A 17,427-nucleotide genomic window follows, 5' to 3' on the forward strand; every position below is an offset into this window, starting at 1 on the left:
ACGCCACCGAGGCCGGTAAAAAAAGTTATAAAATAATACATACATACATAGTATCGATCCCCGTCGGCGGGCTCATTGGGCTATTTCTCGTTCCAGCCAGTGCACCACGACTGGTATATCAAATTCCGTGGTATGTGCAATCATGTTTATGGGATGGTGCATGTCACGGGGATCCTATACTACCCATAACTGAATGAAACACGATTGTCCCAAATATCTCTCCTAACTGTATATCTATTAGATCTCTCTGTAACAGGCAGTTATACCCGCTGGATCGTCTAGGTATGATCAGAGATAAGATCTTATATAAAGTATATATTATTATAGCACGTTTAGTTCACTAGAAAACACAACAAAAACACAATACACTTTGGAATCTGTATTAACCTACGCTGACAAATGTACTGCCGCAGTAGTTAATTAACAACAACAAATGATAACAACCCAGAACTGATCACTTAATTAGTTAATCTAGTGTGTCTAGTTAACACAATATGCTAATCACTTCACCGTGACACAACACCCACACGAGTGATGATTGAGAAACGCTTCCAGGAGAACTTAATTAATAAAGGAATTACAACTCCATTCCTAACTGGTTAATTTTTAATTAACCCTTACTACTCATTCAGTAACGTGTGATAATTGAGAAACGCTTCCAGGGAAACTTAATTAATAAAGGAATTACAACTCTATTCCTAAATGGTTAATTTTTAATTAACCTTAACTACTCATTCAATAACCTTGTAATACAGACTTAATACTGGTACCTATCACAATAAAGACAATAACCTACAGTTTACCTAGGTCCTCTAGGATGACTGGATAAGGCTTTATATATATATATATATATATATATATATATATATATATATATATATATATATATATATATATATATATCAGAACGGTGAGCCTACAGTATACTGCGTCAGATGACCGGCAGCACCGTCTAAGTAATATTGGTATAATACAGTATTAAAATATTTAAAGTCACATCAATCACATCAAGGTTATACACAGAGCAGAAATAAAATATAATTACCAGTCCGGACGGACTAACGTTCCCCCTGGACGCCTTTCAATATGTTTCTCCCCGATATCTCTAAAACCCTAGCTATTTATTAAAAAATCCCAGTATCGCCTGGGGGTACATCGCGGCACCTCACGTATCATGTGAATTTTCCACAGACACCACGCCGGCATATTTTTCTTAGATCGCCCAGACTGGCTGTCGCCATTCCGCGAGCAATCCCCTGGTCATAAACAGCACTACCGGAGTTATTACGTAACTACTGGCCACATGGCCTCCACAACTGCGCTGGGTGTGTATTAGAAAAGCTCGACGACCGTCGCGCAAAGGTATCACGTAACAAGTTGCCCATCTGGGCTTAAGTGCATATTGGAACTGCACACGGCCCTCTAAAACAATTAATATCGCCACAGGCGAAAAGAAATTAAGAGCATGTACCGTCACAGTGCACATAAAAAGATCTCTTGCTACTAATGAAACAATATATCGGGTTTCCTTCCTAAGGATATAAAATTATCAAATGTTTGACACCCAACAGCCGATGATTATTAAATCAGTGTGCTCTAGTGGTGTCTTTAAAAAAAAAACTTTACCTACCTACCTTACTTACCTACATACCTTATCTGCCTGTTTACCTTACCTACCTACCTATTTACCTACCTATCTACCTACCGACTTACTTTAACTTACTACCTAGCTTACGTATTAACCTAACTTACCTACCCGTCTACCTTACCTACCTACCTTAACTTACCTTCCTAGCTTACTTACCTACCTACCTAACCTAAGTATATCTATGTACTTACTTGTTTACTTACTTACTTATTTATTGTATAATTTTGATTTTTTTTTCAGGCATGCATGTCTATTGAATATTTAACGGGTAAGTATTTTTCGTTAATTATTGAATGTGGCCAGTTTGGTGTGTACCCAAAAGCCCGGGATTTTACCTGTCGGAATACATTGTTTGCACTGAGGAGGTCTCTGGGAAATGAAAATCTGCGTGACCTACAGTTTTAATGAATTATGTGTGACAGTAATACAGTTGTAATAGGCACATGTACATTTCCATCCCACGGAGAACGCATTTTGGTCATACTATGGAATTTATTACAAGTTATTTATTCGTGAGCCGATCGTTTTCTAAGTTACACACAAATTTTTAATTTTTATTTTTATGTCAAACCAAACTGAAATTATTTTTTTTTAAAAAAGAAGAAGAAGAAATTGTAGGAAAATGGGACGGACTAAGCCTATATTTAATATTCCGATCAGAACAGTCCCCTTCCTCATGTGATATATTATCAGGGCTGTAGCTAGGATTTTTTGTTTGGGGGTGTGGGGTGGGGGGGGGGGGGGGGGCAACTGAGTAGTTAATAGTCTAAAACTCCTTAAACAGTTAAGAAGAGAATTTTCTTTAAGTTTCTATAATGCTTTCCGAATTTGCCCCCCCGCTAGCTACGACCCTGATTATATGGGATTGATTTCAATGTATTTTGCGGAGACGGATGACCCTAACCCTCCCCTAAAAACACCACTAGCCAGTCTAGACTTCCTCTACACAATTTCCTGCACACGCGCCTGTTTGACTAAATATTTCGTTTGCTGCAAATTAATTAAGCTGATATACATTGAATTATAAAGTGTAAATTTTGCTGGGACGTGAATTTCTGTATCGGTACTTTCATTATTAACTACTGCATAGGCGACAGGTCGTAGTTAATATCGGAAAATTGCAGCTAGTAATTTAGTCAAATTAGTGTACACTTCCGTTCGTACACAGTGATATATATATATATATATATATATATATATATATATATATATATATATATATATATATATATATATACACACAAACACATTAAAGGGACATTCCTGAGTTTGCTGCAATTTTTAAGATGTTTTCGACTAACAGAGACTTTTTAACGATTGTAATTACATATCAATAAATATTTTTCTGAATTAAATATTAGTGACTGTGTATTAAACGTGTTTCTCATCATTCTAATATTTGTACAACATGTACGTTAAATTTCAGTTTATTTCCTAAAAACGGTGTGTTTTTTTTCGTACATACGAAATTATTTGAAGACAAAATCCAGTTTGGGCTTCTTACAAATATTAAGACGACCAGAAACACACTGAATATACAGACACTGATATTCTAAACAAGAAAATATATTTAATATGTAAGTTTAATCGTAGAAATATTCTATTAGTCGAAAACATCTTACAATGGAGCAAACTCGGGCATGTCCCTTTAATATTACTTGCAAATGTCAAAACTTTATTAGGATGCCCTTTTAACGAGTCATTCTTCAATGAGCCCCTATTTCTTGGGTCTCCCAAGACGTGTTCGTAAGTATTTCTGTTGAGCACAAACAATATTGTACATATCCTTTTCTGTAAAAGGAGATTGCGCACAATCTGACAAACAATAATAGAAATAGGAAACTTTATTAACGTCAAAAAATAAAAGAACACGTCGACGACTAAACCACAATGCAGTACTAACAAAGGGCCTTTATTGCAAACGACTGGGGCGTGAACACTCCGGAAGTAATTTAGTGGATGTTCGTGCCGCTTAGCCCACATGCAAATCAAGGCCAGATAAGTACAGAACCGTACACATGATAACGACATCTCCCCCGCAAAGACCACTTTCCAGCATGTGTTGATGTCACTGTCGCCGGTTTCATTTTACCCTCAACAGTTGCCCGTCACTGGAGGTGACAGAACAATTCCATCTTCTTTTCTAGTGGAATATCTTTAATTATGTTGGTACGTGAAGCGAAAGAAATTCAGACAAACGACTGACCTTTTTATGCAAATTGTCTTGTCACATGCAGGGGGGCGTATATTTGGGATGACGCGACTTATCTGCTTTAGCATATTATATGGGGGAGGGGGATTTTTTGCTGGAATTAGCGGAAATGACCGAATCTCGATAACAACGTTTATTCATAATAGGATACCGGCCTCGGTGGCGTCGTGGTTAGGCCATCGGTCTACAGGCTGGTAGGTACTGGGTTCGGATCCCAGTCGAGGTGGGATTTTTAATCCAGATACCGACTCCAAACCCTGAGTGAGTGCTCCGCAAGGCTCAATGGGTAGGTGTAAACCACTTGCACCGACCAGTGATCCATAACTGGTTCAACAAAGGCCATGGTTTGTGCTATCCTGCCTGTGGGAAGCGCAAATAAAAGATCCCTTGCTGCTAATAGGAAAGAGTAGCCCATGTAGTGGCGACAGCGGGCTTCCTCTCAAAATCTGTGTGGTCCTTAACCATGTGTCTGACGCCATATAACTGTAAATAAAATGTGTTGAGTGCGTCGTTAATTTCTTTCTTTCTTTCTTTCTTTCTTTCTTTCTTTCATAATAGCATTATTATGATACAGCTATAGACGGCTGCTAAGCAACCACTCTGCATTTTTGCAAGGATTACAACTAATAGTGTGGGTAGAATGATGGAAATACTTGGTAAAAATGTTTCAGGACAGCTCATATTGACCGAATGTTTGAATCGATTTTGTCTGAATTCGAAAATTTGACCTTCCACCCCCACCCCACCCCCCACGTATTTCTATGCTTACCTGTTCCACTTTAACAAGCAAACCGAACTCTAACAATATGGGGTGGGACGTAGCCCAGTGGTAAAGCGATTACCTGATACGCGGTCGTTCCAGCAAGTGAACCACGAGTGGTATATCAAAGGCCGTGGTATGCGCTATCATGTCTGTGTGATGGTACATATAAAAGAGCCCTTGCTACTAATTACAAATTGTAGCGGGTGTCCTTTCTAAGACTATGTCAAAATTACCAAATGTTTGACATCCAATAGCCGATGATTAATAAATCAATGTGCTCTAGTGATGTCGTTAAACAAAAGTATTCTATTCATTAATTATATTTTGCTTTTCATGGATATATCAAGTTAAGGTCCAAGCACACTGTCCTTGGCACACACCAAAGCTATCAGACAGTGAGTTCGTAGTTACTTGTTAATGTTATCCATTCGTTCATATGTGATCGTGGGGCGGGACGTATCCCAGTGTTAAAGCGCTCACATGTGGCGCAGTCGGTCTAAGATCGATCCCCGTCGGTGGGCTCATCGGGCTATTTCTTATTCCAGTCAGTGCACCACGACTGGTAGGTATATCAAAAGCCGTGTTATGTTCTGTCCTGCCTGCGGGATGGTGCATATAAAAAATCCCTTGCTACTAATGAAAACAATGTAGCGAGTTTCCTCTCCAAGACTATAATGTCAGAAATATTAAATGTTTGACATAAACTAGCCGGTGATAAATAAATCAATGTGCTCAAGTGGTATCGTTAAACAAAACAAACTAACTTTTCAAAAAAAAAATCTGTTGAGTGTGCCTCTTTAAAATTCTTTCTTTTCTGTTCAAATTAGCGTAGCGCTGTTTGTGATATTTTCAGAACTGAAGGACCGATTCAGCAGCCAGATTGACGGCAACGACGACGGCAAGGCGACGTACGAGGAGATGTTGCGACACCTGAGAGACTACAACCCCCACGTGACGGCCGAGACGGTGAAAAAGTTCATCAAGAGGCGAGATCTCAACGGTAGGTGTCGGTGGCGTCGTGGTTAGGCCATCGGTCTACAGGCTGGTAGGTACTGGGTTCGGATCCCAGTTTAGGCATGGGATTTTTAATCCAGATACCGACTCCGCAAGGCTCAATGGGTAGGTGTAAACCACTTACACCGACCAGTGATCCATAACTGGTTCAACAAAGGCCATGGTTTGTGCTATCCTGCCTGTTGTAAGCACAAATAAAAGATCCATTGCTGCTAATCGGAAAGAGTAGCCCATGTAGTGGCGACAGCGGGTTTCCTCTCAAATCTGTGTGGTCCTTAACCATATGTCTGACGCCATATAACCGTAAATAACGTGTTGAGTGCGTCGTTAAATAAAACATTTCTTTCTTTCTTTCCGACATTTAAAGGGACATTCCTGAGTTTGCTGCATTGTAAGATGTTTTCAACTAATACAATATTTCTACGATTAAACTTACATATTAAATATATTTTCTTGTTTAGAATATCAGTGTCTGTATATTCAATGTGTTTCTGGTCGTCTTAATATTTGTAAGAAACCCAAACTGGATTTTGTCTTCAAATAATTTCGTACGTACAAAAAAAAACCCCCAATATTTTAGAAAATAAAATAAATTTAACCTATTAAAAATATTAGAACGATCAGAAACACGTTCAATATACAGCCACTAATATTTTATGCAGAAAAATATATTTAATATGTAATTACAATCGTTAAAACGTCTCTTTCAGTTGATAACATCTTAAACATTGCAGCAAACTCAGTAATGTCCCTTTAAGAGAGCTAGTTCCTGAACCTCTTTTGGATATAGTATAAGGAGCGAATTGTAGCCCAGTGGTAAAACGCTCTCTTGATGCGCGGTCATTTTGGGATCGATCCCCGTCGGTGGGTACATTGAGCTATTTCTCGTTCCAGCCAGTGCACCACGACTGGTAGGTATATCAAAGGCCGTGGTATGTTCTATCCTGTCGGTGGGATGATGCATATAAAAGATCACTTGCTCCTAATCAAAAAGAGTAGCCCAATATCTGTGTTCCTTAACCATATGTCTGACGCCATATAACCGTAAATAACATGTGTTGAGTGCGTCGTTAAATAAAACATTTCCTTCCTTTCTTCCTGACATTAACACAGCTCGTGTCTGAACCTCTTTTTGATATAAGGGGCGGGACGTAGCCCAGTGGTAAAGCTCTCGCTTGATGCACGGTCGGTTTGGGATCGATCCCCGTCGGTGGGCACATATGGGCTATTTCTCATCCCAGCCAGTGCTCCACGGCTAGTAGGTATATCGAAAGCCGTGGTATGTTCTATCCTTTTTCTGCACAAGAAACAAATATTGTGACGGAACATGCTCTAATCTTTTCGCCTGTGGCGATGTTAATTGTTTTAGAGGGCCGTGTGCAGCTTGGTTACATAATACCCCCGCGCGACGGTGGTAGTCCTGCGTCCCAATACACACCCAGACCAGATGTGGAGGCCATGTGGAGAGTGGTTACGTAATACCTCCGCGCCACCATGGTATCTCTAGCGAACTAGGCGTCGATCAGTCTAGGCTTGTAAGAAATATACCGTATTGGTCGCTGTGGAAAAATACACATCATAAGAAGGCCTAAAATCAACGAGCTACTCTCGATTCACTAATATCAAAACCTATATTAGCTCGGCCATTTACCTTTGGACCGACCGTTCAAAATTGCGCCAAATTCCCTCAATCAAAATTGCGCACCCTTTTCTCTTTGGCATTTAACTGCTCCATTCAAATTCCATAGCACCACCACCACCCCCACCCGACTGCTACCGATTTGATCGGGCTGCTGGTGCTCCCTTGCAACTGCCAGTGCAGGCGGTCCCTCCTCTTCCCCTCCCCCCCCACCTTTCCTGTCGTGGACGACAGGCGTGCGCTACAACAACTTGTTCTGAATGTGCACGTAAAATCCTATGACATGACATGACATGATATATCAGGGAGAAACATTGGAAGTATCCAGGGGAACGGACGTGGTCCAACTGAACGAAATATATTAGTTCAGACCGGACTTGGTAAATATATTTATTTCTGCTCTGTTGTATAACCTTGATGTGATTGATGTGACTTTAAATATTTTAATACTGTATTATACCAATATTCTTTAGACAGTGTCTCCGGTAATCTGACGAAGTAAATTGTAGGCTTCACTGTTCTAATATTTTTATACGAGTATTTGGTAAGATAAAGCTTAGCCGGTCATCCTAGAGGACCTAGGTAAACTGTAGGTTATTGTCTTTATTGTGATATGTACCAGTATTAATTCTGTATTACAAGGTTACTGTATGAGTAGTTAAGGCTTAATTAAAAATTAACCAGTTAGGAATAGAGTTGTAATTCCTTTATTAATTAAGTTCCCCTGACAGCGTTTCTCAATTATCACACGTGTGTGTGTGTATCACGGTGAAGTGATTAGAATATTGTGTAAACTAGACACCTACTGATTAACTAATTAAGTGATTAGCTCTGGGTTGTTATTATATTGTTGTTGTTAATTAACTACTGCGGCAAGTACATTTGTCAGCGTTAGAGTTAATACAGATTCCAAAGTGTATTGTGTTTTGTTGTGTTTTCTAGTGAACTAAACTTGCTACATATATATATTTATATAAGATCTTATCTCTGAATACTCCTAGAGCCGGGCCACTCGGGTAGTAGCCTGCCCGATACAGAGAGATCCAAAAGATATACAGTTAGAAGAGATATTTGGATACTCGTGTTTTATTCAGTTACGGGTATTATCAGGATCCCCGTGACAAATATGTAGCGAGTTTTCTCTGGTGATTGCATGTTAGAATTGCCAAATGTTTGACATCCAATAGCCGATGATTAATAAATCAATGTGGTGTTAAAAAATCCAAAACGTCTTCTTGTTTGGATATAGGCACTTTAATAAAGTTAAAACAAGAGAAGAGTTAGACGGACATTTGGACAACTGACAACGCTGATTACCGTCCAAATGTCCAGCTAGCTCTCTTACCGTCAGAGTACTCGGACTAGAGAGCGGGGGCGTCCACCCACACAGCAGTGTTATTTTGTAAATTACCGTAAATACTGGAATAGGAGCCTGCCTCGATTAGAGGCCAGGCCTGGGCCGCGTTCCACTAAGCGATCTTAGCCCTAAGAGCATCGTAACTGCACAGCTGACATATGCACTTAAGGTGATCTTAGCGCTAAGATCGCTTTGTGGAACGATGCCCTGGTGCTTATAAAACTTTTAGTCTAGACTCGAGACTCTAATAGAGTCTGAGACACTAATGCCATGACAACGCCATACCATTTGTATGCGTGTGACGTCATTAGAGATTGAGTCTGGACTCTAAAAGTTTTATAAGCACGGGCCCAGGTTTCAGAGCGTCTCGAAAAATAGAAGAGGCCTGCCTTGAATAGAAATCTGCCTTATATACAGATCTGTTTCTAATTGTGTTGCTTTGTCAGGCTAATAACACGTTAAACTCGTCACTTTGTTTTATATGGCACCAAAAGTCTATAATAAACACAATGGCGAGGATGAGAAAAGAAGAACGAGTTTTGTTCATTTCTCAGTTAGAAAGTTAGAAATCCTACATTAGAAGATGACCTCAAAAACAACAACAGATCTCTTGCTGCTTAGGGAGCAATGCAGCAGGTTTCCTCTAAGACTAAAATATATCAGAATTGCCAAATGTTAGACATCCAATATCCAATGATGAATACAATCAATGAGTTCTAGTGGTGTCCCGTAAACATAACACACTTTTAGTTTAGTGATAAAGCATTCGCCTGATGCGAGATCAATCAAGGATCGATCCCCGTCGGTGCAAAGGCCGTGGTATGTAGGAATACGGACCCAGTACCAGTAATTTGTCCTACAGTGTAGTCACTCAAGAAATAATGTAAACAAAATATATATTGCTTTATTTTTTTTTTTTTTTTACAGGAAATGGCGTCATCGAGTTTGTCCCAGAATACATCAGGAATATCGTGGTTCCGGATAACAGCGAGGAAACTGCTCGAGAGTGGTTCGCCCTTGACGACACGAATGGCGACGGTTACGTGACGCGCGACGAACTCCTGGCCATCACCAATCACGTGGGAACTCCCGCGGACCGCGGGGAGCTCAAAGTCGCCAGTTACTACATGAGCAACGACAAAAACGGAGACGACAAGCTCAGCTGGGATGGTTAGTATGGCCCTAGAGGTTCTAATAGACCAAATCAATTCCTATTGCCGATAATGTTAACGTTTACTAATAAAACTGATATAAGCAGCGTATCAACACACCCAGTAAGTACAACAATAAAAAGTGTGGCACCTCACATCTAATCTACCAGCAAGAAAATGGGGGTGGGGTCACATACCATTTAAGAGATTTAATTAATGCTTTTATTAGCAACCGTCATTTTTGCTGAATGGAAATTGCAGTTCCATTTTTGGGGGTACCCTGCATTAGTTTCAACCGCTGGTATATACTGCATAACAACTGTATAACAAATAAAAGTGTATTTATTTATTGTCAATGGATAATAGTATTTGCACAAATAATCAATGTCATATATTACTGTTAATCACTTTCACAGCTGCTTTTACTCCGTAAATATTTGACGGTACACCTCGAACTTGACATAACCTAGTTTTTAAACACTACAACATATACTTAACTCCAAAAGAAACGCGAAAATTTTAAAATATTAAAAAACCCACATTTGAATAAACTATGTACAAATCGATTAAGTTGACCAATAGCCATCTTGTCAGCGTATCCAATTCCACATAACGCATGAAAAAAACGAGTACAGTGTGACGTCACGCACGTGCTGAAATTGACGACCAAAATCGATCTGGAATGCAAAACGGGTGGATCATGAAAGATGCGAATTGCACGTGAAACACTACCAGGCCTGGGTATAAAAGAAACGCCAGACAGCAATGTTCAACTCATTTTACGAGTAGCGATACAACGATGCCACGACTTAACGCTGATTCCAGACATAGAGCTTTGGGGAATTTGGAGGCCGGAATGGATGCCAGGCAGGTTGCACGTGCTTTCGGTGTCCATGTCTCGACAATCTACCGTCTCATAGACCGATTTCTACAGAACAACAACGTCGTCGACCATCCACGTAGCGGCCGTCCCAGAGTGACGTCACAGCGCCAGGACCGTTACATCGTCCGAACTCACATGCGTGATCGGTTCGTACCAGCCACCACAACAGCCCGGCAGACAGTGGGAACCCACAACCGCCCCGTTTCCTACACCACGGTACGACGTCGTCTGATCGCCATCCATCTGAACTGTCGTCGACCGTACATTGGACAACGTCTCACACAGCGACACCGCCTTGCACGACACAACTGGGCTGTTCTGCATCGACAGTGGCGGAACCGACAGTGGCAGAACATCGTCTTCTCCGACGAAAGCCGCTACTGCTTAGATAGGGCCGACGGTCGTATGAGGGTGTGGAGGCGTCGAGGTGAGCGCTTCACAGATGCGTGTGTTATGGAGAGGGACCGTTGGGGAGGGCCTTCCGTCATGCTGTGGGGTGCCATATCCTGGGGACGTCGTGTACAACCTGTCATCTTCGACAACAACGGCCGAGGACGCGGCAGGGGCGTCACAGCACACAGCGCTACATCGACGAAGTGCTCACGCCTGTGGTGGTGCCTTTTTTTGCGGGTCACCGTTAGATGGTTTACCAGCACGACAACGCCAGGCCACACACGGCACGGGCCACCCAGGCATTCCTGGCACAGCACAACATCATCACAATGGACTGGCCAGCTTTAAGCCCGGATCTGAACCCCATCGAGCACTTGTGGGACGAGGTTCAGCGCATGATGAACCAACGCCCTGCTCCCGTGGTGACACAGCAGCAGCTCCGCCAGGCCGTCGTGGACACCTACAACAACGTGCCCAGGGCCTTCATCAGGAACCTCTTCCTCTCCATGGGTAGGAGGTGTGCGGCGGTCATGGCCAGCAATGGCGGACACACCCGCTATTAGTGGACATGTTTGAGTGGCATGTGACGCCATTGAAGAAGCGCCATGGCCTTGACATTTCAAATGACAATGCGACCTCGATTTTTAACATGTCAATAACATGAAATCTCATCTTTACGAATTGTTTAAGTTTTTCATAGAAACGATTATTTTAAGAACTTTGGGACGTATTTCAATGAGTGCACTCAAAACCTCCAATCTACGTATTCGCGTTTCTTTTGGAGTTAAGTATATTTTTTACTATTAAAGCCGTTTTGGATCATTTAAATTACAAGTACTCATTTGCGTACACCTGAAGTGGTTCTGGTCGTCCAGCTTTTTGCAATACCCCAAAATGCATTTTTCATAATTCCCAAAATGCACGTTCGTCTGAGAATAAATGGTTATCGAGACAAGCTATAGGTATACTGACACACAATGAAAACGCAAGAACAACTTTTCATTGCAAATAACGACAAACTATTAATGAATTGATGGATAATGTAATATGACATTAATGATTGGTATTCATGAGATACATTCGCATGGAAACATGGCCAGTTATCATCAATAATCGAGTTGCATTCGTAATCGAAAAGTTCAGCCCCCCCCCCCCCCCCCCCCCCCATATCAAGGTCAGTATCTGGTGTGTCCACCATTGGCCCGTGAGCATGCGTGAAGACGACGGGGAAAGGATTGGCACAAACATCTCAAATAAGCCACAGGAATGTTCCTCCACTCCTCCTGAAACGCCTGTGCAAGCTCAGCGACGTTACGCGGTGGTGGCTGGCGGTAACGTACACGACGTCATAACTCATCCCACATGTGTTCAATTGGGTTCAAATCCGATGAAACGGCGGGCCAGTTCATAACGGTGATACCGGCTTGTTGCAGGAATGCCTGGGTAATGCTTGCAGTATGTGGACGGGCATTGTCTTGTTGAAACAGAAGGGGACCTCCTGGTCTTCGGTGACGGCGCAAAAGTAGCTGGAGAACTGGTCTTAGAATAACGTCAACATAACGCTGGGCTGGACAATAATGAGATCACTCCTGAAATCACAGTTGATTGCACCCCCCCCCCCCCCCCCCCCCCCCCCCCCCCCCCCCATACCATCAGACAACCGCCGTCAAACCGATCACGTTTCCTCACACATCCGTCAGCGTACGGTTCATGGAGTCTCCTGTACACACGTGCTCTTCCATCGGCAAAGGAGACAGACAAACGGGACTGAGAAAACAATGCTCCGGTAAAAGGCTGGTGGATGATTACCATTCTGGAGAGCAAACTGTAGTCTCACAGCACGATGTCGCGGTGTCATGATGTTACAGTTGTACGGGCGTCTGCATCTGAGTCCAGCCGTCGACGGCTGACCGTCATCGGATGGATAGGCCTTCCATGACGTCCTATCGTGTTGCTTGCTGTCATCGTCGCAGTTCTGAACCGGTCAAGGAGGTGGTGTCGTCGAATCTGCCGATCTTGGCGTGGGGTCGTAACGGGACGTTGACCAGGTCGAGGTCGATCATGGACACTCGCGGTCTGTTGATGACGTTCAACAAGTCGTCCAATAGTTGATGGATGGACTCTGAAGATCCTAGCAACTTGGCTTTACGAAGTCCCCCCTTGAACCATGCCCAACGCTCGCTCCCTTTGTTCTTTTCTGAGTCGTGGCATTCTTAATGTGACGAGGAATATGACATCGTTACGTGACTTTTATGTGTCCACATACTGGCATTTCACGTGCATTGCATGCAGCATGATTGAGCATGTAGTGAACGCATTTCACACCATTTTGTGTGTTTCTGCTATTATATGTGTAACGAGAACAAAACCAGGATTAAAACCCAGACAAAAGTACCAATCAATGGCTTCCTCTCATAAATTGTTATTTTAAGTCCAATAAATATATTTTTAATTAATCACAACAAAATTAGTGTCAGTATATTTTTAGACAGCATTTCCCGGTTTAAACACCACACTCTTTTAGCTTCTCTCTGTTGTAACCTTATCCAAATGTAAGTTGCACTTTTGTAAGATTAAAGAAACTTAGTGTCCATTTTTACTGGCTAAAACTAGGGTATGCGCCTTTAACAACTTAATAGGTACATGGATTTTTCCAAAACCTTGCAATCACACTTGGGTCCATAGACGTACAGGCTCCTCTTGTTGTAGGGGGGAAGGCTGATTTTTTGCCCGAATTAAAAAAAAAGAGCCCGAATCTGGATTACAACATTTATTCTTATGGACGTTACTGCTAAACAGTTTATATAGGGTTGCAAACGATACATCGCGCATTTTTACATGGATTGCATCTAATATTGTGGGTTGAATGATGAAAATACATGGTGAAAAGTGTTCTGGGACAGCTAATTTTTCCCGATTTTTTTTATCGCTGCCCCCTCACGCTGCCTCCTCTCTCCCCCGTCTCGTACGCTTATGCTCTGGTTTATCGGCTGTCAAATAAATCACCGAAAGTGCAATAACCATACATACCACCAGTGACGTAGTGGTGCACGAGAAACATGCCCCCCCCCCCCCGACAATCAAACCTTTTTTTACAACCAGTATTAAATTTTATAAAAGCATACATACATACATACATGCATAGATACATACATGCATAGATACATGCATGCATACATAGTGTGGGTTGTCCCCCCTCCACCCCCCCCCCCCCACCCCACCCCCCAAATATGGGATGCCCCCAATATAAAATCCTGACTATGCCAGTGCATACCACAAATGTGTTTATACCGGCAACTTTAATTAGTAAGACATTTAAACAAATCTTGCAGTTTAAAGGGGTCCAACACTGCCCTGAAACTAGTTCAAGAAGTTTTTAGCTCCCCTTAGCATATATGTATTTATATGGTACCAGCTTGCTAACATCTAAAATGACTCCCCATAATCTAAGTTAGGGAAGCAATTAATCACTCCCTTCAATTGCTTTCATAGCAGGGTCTGTTTTTTTCTTGATTCACCTTCCTGGGGGCAAACTGTCCAGAGAAAGACAACCCGTGTTCTTCAGCTAATTCTCTCATGATATAATAAAATAATCGCAGGAGTCAAACAGCAGGCTAGTTCTGCGGATAATATTGCCAGTCTACCAAATGGGAATATAACTAATTGCAAATGGGAAGATAACTGTAATTTTAAAATAACTATAATTTAAGTGGGAAGATAACTAATTGTTAATGGAAAGATAACTGTAATTTTAAAATAACTGTAATTTAAGTGGAAGATAACTAGTTGTCAATAGGAAGATAACTGTAATTGTAAAATAACTGTAATAGTACGTAGGAAAATAACTAGTTGTTAATGGGAAGATAACTGTAATTGTAAAATAACTGTAATAGTACGTGGGAAAATAACTAGTTGTTAACGGGAAGATAACTGTAATTGTAACTGGGAAGATAACTGTAAATGTAAATGGGAATATAACTGTAATTGTAAGTGGGAAGATAACTTAATTGTAAATGAGAAGATAACTGTAATTTAAGTGGGAAGATAATTGTAACTGTAAATGGGTAAATAACTCTAATTATCCGCTAGCAACGGGCCGTCAGTGAGATACAGTGTCTTGCCCGTACACGACACCCAACGTCGCCAAGGTGCGAGACGTAGCCCGGTGGTACAGCGCTCGCTTTATGCGCCGTCGGTTTGGGATCGATCCCCGTCAGTGGACCCATTGCGCTATTTCTCGCTCCAGCCAGTGCACTACGACTGGTACATCAAAGGCCGTGGTATGTGCTATCCTGTCTATGGGATGGTGCATATAAAATATCCCTTGCTGCTAATCGAAAAGAGTAGCCCATGAAGTGTCGATAGCGGGTTTCCTCTCTCAATATATGTGTGGTCCTTAACCATATGTCTGACGCCATATAACCGTAAATAAAATGTGTTGAGTGCGTCGTTAAATAAAACATTTCCTTCCTTCCTTCCCAACATCGCCACTCCAGGGACTTCATTTCTTGTCGAATGTTCATGAAATGTCTCATACAGGAATATCACCATGATATCTTGAACGAGATCGCGTTTCGCCTCTCTGCATCAAAGGTCAATGTCACTGTTACTAAAAATAAACATGAAGATATATCCGGCATTTCCGATGTCTTGCTGTGATGGGAAGGTAACTGTAAATGTAATGGGAAGATAACTATACTTGTAAATGAAAAGATAACTGTAATTGTAATGGAGAAAAAAACCCAAGAAAGTTTGTTTTGTCTAACGACACCATTAGAACCCATTAATTAATTAATCATCGGCTATTGGATATCAACTATTTGGTAATTCTGACACATGGCCATCAGACGAAACCAGCTACATTTTTTTCTAATGCAGAAAGGGATCTTTTATATGCACTTTCCCACAGACATAAAAACACATACCATGGCCTTCGACCAGTTGTGGTGCACTGGTTGGAACGAGGGAAAAAAACAATCAGTTAAATGGATCCATCGAGGTGGTTTTATTCAGCAACGCAAACCGGCCTCGGTGGCGTCGTGGTAGGCCATCGGTCTACAGGCTGGTAGGTACTGGGTTCGGATCCCAGTCGAGGCATGGAATTTTTAATCCAGATACCGACTCCAAACCTTGAGTGAGTGCTCCGCAAGGATCAATGGGTAGATGTAAACCACTTGCACCGACCAGTGATCCATAACTGGTTCAACAAAGGCCATGGTTTGTGCTATCCTGCCTGTGGGAAGCGCAAATAAAAGATCCCTTGCTGTTAATCGGAAGAGCCCAGTGGGCCCACCGACGGCGTGCGCTTTACTACTGGGCTACATCCCGCCGCCCCCCCCCCCCCCCCGAGAGAGAGAGAGAGAGAGAGAGAGAGAGAGAGAGAGAGAGAGAGAGAGAGAGTGAGAGCGCGAACGACCACGCATCAAGCGAGCACTGTACCACCGGGATACGTCCCGCCCATAATTAATTTTGTTGAGTATATTTGTTTTCCTTTTCGTTTCAGAGTACAAGACGATATACGGGCAGTAGTGAGTTCGACTCTGGCCTGGTTCCACACCTCTTTGTTCATCATCCGTGGGGACGATTTTCTACAGAATTTGGAAGACAAGTGAAACCAGGACAAAAACAGACAATACTTGTTCATGCACCTTCATCATGATTTATTTTATTTCTCACTCTTTCATTTGCTGTTCTGTAGACCGCTTACCATGTTCTGTGAATAAAACTGGGATACAAGTTATTGTGGATGTTTTGTCGTCAAAGTCAGATGGTGTAACAGTTGACCAATACAGAATTATCGCTGGCTTCATTCTACAGTCCCATATGAACCGGGGGGGGGGGGGGGGGGGGGGGGGAAGGGGCCAAAAACGTGGAGGGGGGGGGGGGGGTTTGCACACACACATAATTATACTCAACTGGTATAACCAAACTTATGTATATACATGCATGCACATAAAGCAAAAGAAAGTATATATATATATATATATATATATATATATATATATATATATATATATATATATATGCATGCATGTATAAAAACCATCACTGCTGCTTCCTACGCCAGTGTTACTTAGTTTATAAATGGTATTATCATTGGAGAACACACGGATGTGTTCGTATAACAGGTTCGTTAAATTTCAGTTTTTATTATGAATTCTGAAGCGATTAACCTCCTTATGGTGTATATTAGAAACGCACGCTGGCGTCTATGAAGGCAGAATCGTAGCAGGGAGGGGTCTGTAGGGAGCGACGTTTATAGGGGGAGGGTTGAGACATCATTAGAAAAATGTATTAAAAAAAGAAAATTTGCTTCATTGGGGGTGGTGGTGCTGGTGGGTGTAAGGGGGTACATGGACCTACTCCT

The 17,427-nt window shown here is 41.9% G+C and overlaps 1 protein-coding gene across 1 annotated transcript in view; it reads left to right on the plus strand.

Moving 5' to 3' along the window:
• The window catches only part of LOC121367581 (calmodulin-like protein 7), a 68,547-nt gene extending 51,747 nt beyond the window's left edge, over positions 1-16,800 (plus strand). The window contains exons 3-6 of the mRNA XM_041491855.1: positions 1,889-1,916; positions 5,477-5,623; positions 9,561-9,803; positions 16,564-16,800. Coding sequence (XP_041347789.1) covers positions 1,889-1,916; positions 5,477-5,623; positions 9,561-9,803; positions 16,564-16,589 — 444 coding nt within the window. The 3' untranslated portion in view covers positions 16,590-16,800. The remainder of the gene's footprint in view (positions 1-1,888; positions 1,917-5,476; positions 5,624-9,560; positions 9,804-16,563) is intronic.
• The last annotated feature ends 627 nt before the right edge of the window (positions 16,801-17,427 follow it).

Source organism: Gigantopelta aegis, chromosome 1 (assembly GCF_016097555.1).
Source record: "Gigantopelta aegis isolate Gae_Host chromosome 1, Gae_host_genome, whole genome shotgun sequence".
Classification (NCBI taxonomy): Eukaryota; Metazoa; Mollusca; class Gastropoda; order Neomphalida; family Peltospiridae; genus Gigantopelta; species Gigantopelta aegis.